Source organism: Buceros rhinoceros, unplaced genomic scaffold (assembly GCF_000710305.1).
Source record: "Buceros rhinoceros silvestris isolate BGI_N320 unplaced genomic scaffold, ASM71030v1 scaffold3989, whole genome shotgun sequence".
In the NCBI taxonomy this organism is placed as follows: Eukaryota; Metazoa; Chordata; class Aves; order Bucerotiformes; family Bucerotidae; genus Buceros; species Buceros rhinoceros.
In genome coordinates, this window is record NW_010433117.1 from 35,235 (window position 1) to 42,702 (window position 7,468).

Consider the following 7,468-nt stretch of genomic DNA (forward strand, 5'->3'; position numbering starts at 1 on the left):
TCTTTATTATAACTTGCACCAGATCCTACTAAGTATTCCATTAATTACAAAACACACAGTAGATTGAATTAAGTAAGGAATTCTACACAACCTCAACAGAGATCCAATCTGTGACAATGCATGAAATCAAAGCTTCACTTTCATTTTCTTTTAAGATAGCCTGTAGCTACATGATATAATTTGATACACTGTGGAACAATGATGAAATTAAATACAGGAAGCAACATTAAGAGTTAGAAAATAGCACATCTTTTTACCAGTTATGATGACTCTCATGCATTAGTATTAAAGATAAGCAATGATGTCTGGAAAAATAAAGCAAGAGATAGAAGTAGTTATGAAGATAAATGAAGACTAGGAATGGGATCATATGCGAGTGCATGTATATATATATTAAATGTAAACAGCAGCTCTACTTCGGGTAATTTTTTCACACTTGGATGGCTTCGGCACTAAATATGAATTACTTAATATGTGAAAACAAAGCAAAAAGTAAGACTCCCTTCTTTAATAATATGAACACTGGCAATGTAAGTGAGGTTGCAAGTTTGGAAAATGTTGCTTAAAATATAGGCACGTGATTCTGAATTAGCAGTCACCACAATCTGACATGCAAGCACATGTTTTGGTGAGTTTGCAAACTATGTCTTGCTTACTATCAACTCTCTGCATCAAGTTGCAATCTCCTTGAAAGCAGCTGAATTTAACTTTTACAGCAATTTTTTTTTGTCTAGGTTTCATGTTATGACTCATTTTAATACATTCGAATAGTCAAAATATTCAGAATGAGATAGCACAAACTTGGTGCAGAAGGACATAGATCAGAGCATGGCCAGCATTGTCAAATAGGAGATACACAGCTTAAGTATCATATAAACTACCTCTCCCCAAAAAACATTAACATAGACACCAAAATTGTAACAAGACGTATCAAAAAATAAGGCACATTTATCTTGATATGGTAATCTTGAAATAGAAAACTCATTTCAGAGAACATCAGTATCTAAATGAGTTTTATAAAAAATCTTGTATTAATGATAATAATGGACATTTTTCATCATACATGATAATGGAATAATTGCACATATCCCAGTGTGTCAAGTAACAAAATGGGAGTTTTATTAAACATCTACATTGCAAAATTATTTTGTAGGTTCATGTTTTCCTATTTACATAACTCAGGTGAATGGTAGAAATATTAAAATCTACCATCACTTATCACAAGTACTGCAGGCTTTCATTTTACCACAATTAATAATCCCCTTTGTGTTGAATAACTTGAAATTAATTGTGGAATAAATTGAGATTATTGTCTTTATATAAATGATTGTAAGTATTTGGACATTAGCTACTAGCCAGAACATTTTATTCCATTTTACTTCCGAGCTGCATCAGGACTTTCTATACTGAATTATTTGCACATAAATTCATCAAGGATCAGCAAAGAAGACTGTTTAAAATCCAATCCCCTCTTTATTAAAATTAAACCACAAGAAACATCATTAGCTAGCATTTAACCTGAGATTTAATCTGTTGAGAGGTTAACATCCTTAGAAATTTCTTCACTTGTTGCATTAACTTACACTGATGTTGCTATTTTATGAAAAAAATACCAAAACAGAACAACAAATAACCCAACACAAAAAAAAAGTCATTTGCAACATGGCTTCTCACTGTGTCAAAAAAAAATTATAGAATGCATGTTTTTCTCACAGTATCCAGAAGCTGTAATAACAATGATAATGTGCTTCTTATTGCACGTGAGACTTAGAGGAGATATAATTGCAGATTCCTCTTCTTTTAAGTATTAAAGCCAGATTTTATCTTAGCCGAATCCGGAACGTATTTATCTCCATAGAACTCATATTTATTTCACTTATATTTCTAGCATCTGGAGGTGAATGCATCAAAGATAAAGAAGCAGGTGTAAGACTTTCCACTCTGAATTTGTTGAAGAGTTTATGTACCTTTATCTGGGGATGGGGGGAAAAGAAAAAAAAAAATCAGAAAATACAGTATATTCCTTAAAATTGACTTAATCTCTAACAATGACCCAAATGGTACATCTTCTTTATCACTATCCAGGTATCAGCACACCAATTCTTACACCAAAGATTATGAACATTTTAAAGCATCATGTCTCAAATGCTATTTACTGGATTAAATCTTTTTAGGCAGTGTTCACTTACTACATTTCAAAGCAATTAAGTAAAATCAATATGTTAAAACACTGACCAGAAATACTTGGTTTAAAACTGTTCTTGTTTCTAATCAAAACACTTTCTCTCCTGCTTGAAGAAAATCCCAAATTTTTAAGTTTGATTACAAAATGTCTACAAATTCACAACCACCTGGTCCATCTGCAACCTTCAGAACGAAGTTGTATCATTTATATTTCTTAATTTTATGTAGCACATCAAATCTATAGCAGTTGCAAAACACTAAGATATTTGCAATGGTGAGGTCATATAAGTGAGCGTGGGTAGACAAAGGACATGCTACAATAAGCAACGGTTTTCAAAGTAACAGTACATGATTTGTGTAGGTGTTAATAACATTCAAAATATATGCTTCGGAATACGTAATTTGACTTCTTAAAGTTCTAAAACACTATTAAAAATTATTTAGGAAATACTGATCTGTGTTCTATAAACATTTACAGGAAGTTAATGAGATTGAAGCTGACCCAGAAGTTTACTTGTTGATTCTTACATGGTCATTCCCACAGAACAGTTGATCCATTATCCATCGAACAGAAAGCAGCTTTCGAGATAAACCTAACTATTAACCTGCAAGTAAAACTCCTGAGATATAACTACCTAGACTTCAGCTATAATTTGATTTTAATATTAACGTTTTTGCAATAATTGTAAGGTAAATTACCCACAAAAAAAAAAATCAGTATACCTTTCCCTGAGTAGTGGAACAGAGCAGGCCTGTGTCTCTGTTCGAAAATCTACAGTCAAATCCCTTTCTGTGAAGAATTAGAGCAGCTTCATCAGACGGCTCAGTATCTACCTAGAAATAATAAAAAAAAAATAATACTCAGAAGGTAGCAGAGCTAGAAGGACATTTAAGGACCTCATAAAATTACCATTACTTGATGTGATAAAGCCACTTATGCCTTAAATATTGTTCAGCCTAGACTGAACAGTCATGCTTCTTTTAAAGTTTACAAGACTAATCAGAGAAAGATCTAAACAGTTTAGATATACAAAGTGCTAAACCAAGATGATAAATAGACGCTCATGCACAGACTCAGAACTTCAGTGTAGCTATCATAGTTGTTATTAATTGGCTGCCCAGGAAAAACTTATGGCAAAACCAAAATTAAACCAGAAATCACATGCTAATTATGAATCAGTTTTAAATACTCATTGTGACTATATTCTATCAAGCCTTCACTTTGCAAAGCTGCTCGCTAAAATTGTATGATAAATACATATTATTAAGTTCGCATTCAGATAATAATAAAGGGTAAACTGATAAAGAGTGTTTTCTAACTAAGATCCTTATACCCAGCAGCATTTGGAACTGAAACAAGACACTTTGCAGTAGAACACTGACTGGTAAAAATTCTGCGTAGTTTGCAAATCATGAATAAAACTCAGTCTGAGAAGATTTTCATGTACACCTTAGCTTATAACCATCTAAAATCAGTTTTTTAATTAATGGTGTCTACTGTCAGCATATTCAAACAAGTTTCCAGTTCTTAATATCATTGACAGTTGAAAAAGCTTTTATGTTGTTTATTGCAACAGTAGTACCACTTTCTACATTAAGAAAAGTAATGATGATCTGAAAAAATTATTTTCCATATCCAATGGATGCTATTTACCTGACTTGGTTTTCAGTGACAGTGTTGCACTTAAAAGTAGACATTTTATGCACACAAAATAATACTACCTGTTTAAACGCTGTATTAGAGAAATATTAAAATTCATACTGCAAAGGCTGAATTCCTATGGGGTAAACTGATTTTAAAAATGACAAGCCAGTAATGGGTACCAGTACTTTCTCTACTACAGTGAAATTATCTTGTAGTAATCTGCATAACAAATGCATTTATGCATTTCATACGATGGCATGAATGTTTCACCTTTTAAGTTTTTAAAATTAACTAAGATTCAAAAGATGTAAAACAGGAAGGAAATAAACAATGACACGTTCAGGAAAAGAGTTTTCATAAATATAAACATCTATGATATATTACTCAACATGTTAGAATTTCCAGGATTTTACCATGCACAAAACATCCATGTGTAATGAATTAAGTCGTTGGAGCCCATTACCAAAGCAGGAGTAAGACTATTTAAGTTGCCACAGCATCTGCATCTGCTTTAACTTAACTCTTCTTACATCATCTCTAGGTAAACTAGATTAAGTGTATGCAAGCCTAATGAATGTCTGAGTAAGGATGAACTTAATTTACACCAAAAACACCTTCTAAACATGATCATGATAACTGCACAAAAACCTGTAACAAACATCTCAATTTTCAACAAACAACTACATCCTTAATATCTGTAAAACTTACAGCATTATCATATGACAAAAATTCCTTAACTAACCTAACTATCTCCGACTGCCTTTCCTGGAAGAGGTGCTGAAGTCTGATTTGATTTTGATCTTTGAGAAATAAAATGCAATTCTCACATCACACTTCTAGACGAAAAAAAAAATTGTTAGGTTTTATCATAAGCAGTATTCCAGGGTAACACTGCTAAAATTTTGATGCGGGGGAAAAAACGTTTAAAGACTTTATCTGATTACCGTAAGCTAACAGACATGCATTGAAAAGTTCAAGCAACATGACAGAAACAGAAATTTGTATAAAGGGACAAATGCGCTCAGATTTTACATCTTGAGCCCCAGTCTATTTAAAAATTAAATCTGCGGCAAACAACCCAAAACCTGGAGCTTCATTAAAAATGTCTTTAAATGTCACATTCCTAATGTACCGGACTCTTCCATGACGAGATCACATATCTTACAACATATCTTCCCAATGAGAGGACCAGAGTTTAAAGGGAAACTAGGAATTCCCGTATGTTTTTTTTCTCATTTATGGCTTAATGCATTTTTATGATTCTGTTTTCTACCTTCTATCTTAATAATACTTTCATGTGGTACCCTTTTTGTGTGAAATTGTAATTCCACAATTTCTTGAAAATCAACTTCAGCAGCTAAAGCAATGGAGAAGTAGTCTACATTACTGTAAAAAATGGCATTACATCAATTAGCCAGAGTTATGACACTTGTAATTCAAATTCTTGGAAGACAGAGAAAGGAAAAAGAAAGTGAGGAGAGATTTAAAAAAGCCACTTCGGAATGCAAGAAGTTACTTGCAAGGCACACCACCGTTTCTGCTGAGGGGAAGAACTGTTCTGTACCTCTAACGATACGGTTCCTACCGTATGACTAGTGATAATTCACTTTGAAGTTCACAAAGTAATGCTGCAAGCTCAAGAGCTGTCAGTCAAGTAATCACTGAAATACACAGCTGTGGTCAGTGAAGAGATCATAGGCTCAATCCTATAAGCCACTGGGACAGAGGGGTTTGTATAGCCCAGATACAAATCATAGAATTCACCTATGAGTAGTAACATTGAACTCAAAAAAAGCAAGACACAGAGCCAGACTTCCACTTCACAGGTGTCACTGCCACATGATACAGAACAGAGGAGGAAGTTTAGGCCTTGAAAAGGGAGAGGAGGCACGTTCATGACATGCTGAGTCAAACAGGTGTTGCTGAGCTGGCTGAGTTAAGTGAAAAGATTTTACAGTGAAGTGTGGAACATAAACTTCACATGAAGATCTAATTCAATACAAAGCTTCCTTCTAACTCAAAGACTCTAAGAGAGAAGGGACAACTGTAGTTTGTAATATCTAAGTATGGTAGAATTAAAAAGGGATTTAATCTACGATAACAGCACTGGTGAGTTATACTACAAGACAGCCTAGAGTTAAAACACCCACATTTTAAAACAATGGAAGACTGATGCACAAACAGTTCTACTTTTATAGTTTATCAAACAAAGGTGAAATATAGTGGCTACAATTGTGTAGTTTCCTTTGCAGGGAAGAAAAAAATACTGAGTGCAGAACGGGGGGTTTTGTTTTGGTTTGGGTTTTTTTCTTTTTTGTAAACCTACCAGAGAACAGTTTCACAGGAACCACGGACTGTGAGCTGATATTAGGATAATTAAAACAGGCCTTCATTTAGGTTTAAAACTATTTTTACAATTTATTCATATGGATGTTAAGAGGAGGCAGATTTTCTTTAGGTCTTCCCAATAGAATCAGAAGAGTTTAAAGCTAAATGCTTTATTAGAAACACAAATTATTGTACTCAGAATAAAGTCTAATGACCTTAGATGTAGTTATTATTAATACAGAAGAGGCCAAAGCATATGAACCTGTCTGCTCTTAAACTTTGGAAACCCACTGAAATATGCCCCTTCCAGAGACAGAATAATGCAGAATGCTTATTATTATGTGTGAAAAAACAATTTCTGCATTTCATGTTACTCAGACACAAGTCTCTAGTTCTTACAGAATTAATAAAAACTAGTTATCACACTGCAGTTTATCATCTCACAAAAAACCCCACACAAATGAATTTCCTAGAATAAAATATTTGATTAGACTATATTAATAAGCTATATCACATGTTTGCTCATAAAAATACTGGTTTGACCTTACCTTTGATTGGATTGTCCTCAGATTGACTATATGCATGTCACAAGGCATGGATGAGATCAGTGGAGAAAAACCATTTAGCATCTCTGGGACACCTGAATCTGCATATGTTGTCATTGGAATTACAGGATGATTCAGGAAAGAAGAAGTCATATGGCTAAGAAGTGAGGGAAAACTGACTGATGCCTTCTCTTCATTCTGAAAATACAAGAGAAAATATTTGTAATATCAAACTAATATACCATCAGGTCTAAATTTTGAAAGCCACTTATTCCATTAATTATATAGAAAATCTTAATTTATAGACTGTCCATTTAATTATTTTTCCAAAACTTCTGATCATCCACTAATTCTCTTCTAGTACCAGGTATATTTCCTGTTTCACAAATTAACAGTGAATAGTGATCTTTCAAAATGATCATTAAATGACACTTCATTTTACAGTGTGCCTCAGTTTTCAGTGTTAGCCCTTGATGTCTAAACAAAGTAGTTCAGAGAAAAACTAGGTACTACTTAAGCAATTTCCTTCTGTATCTCCACTATCTACTTGAAGACTGACAGACTTATTGCCGGCTTTTCTGCATAATTTTTCTGTCATGTACTTCTTATCTACTTTCTTCAGGTTCATCTAATCTGTATACTACATCTCTCTTTCTTTTTAAATTTAACTTAAACCTGTTTCCTGGAAGAAATGGCTACCAGCATTTCTGTCTTGGTCCGCAATGCAAAAGATTTCTTCCAGCAGTTTTATTTCAACATCATGTCA

The 7,468-nt window shown here is 33.4% G+C and overlaps 1 protein-coding gene across 1 annotated transcript; it reads right to left on the reverse strand.

Moving 5' to 3' along the window:
• Nucleotides 1-1,820: 1,820 nt before the first annotated feature.
• On the reverse strand, nucleotides 1,821-6,900 carry LOC104500355 (alpha-mannosidase 2-like; the record flags this gene model as incomplete). The annotated part of the gene is made up of 3 exons (XM_010143986.1): nucleotides 1,821-1,973; nucleotides 2,908-3,018; nucleotides 6,706-6,900. Coding segments are annotated over 3 exons (459 nt in total), but the record flags the coding sequence as incomplete, so codon positions are not given.
• Between the last annotated feature and the right edge of the window lie 568 nt (nucleotides 6,901-7,468).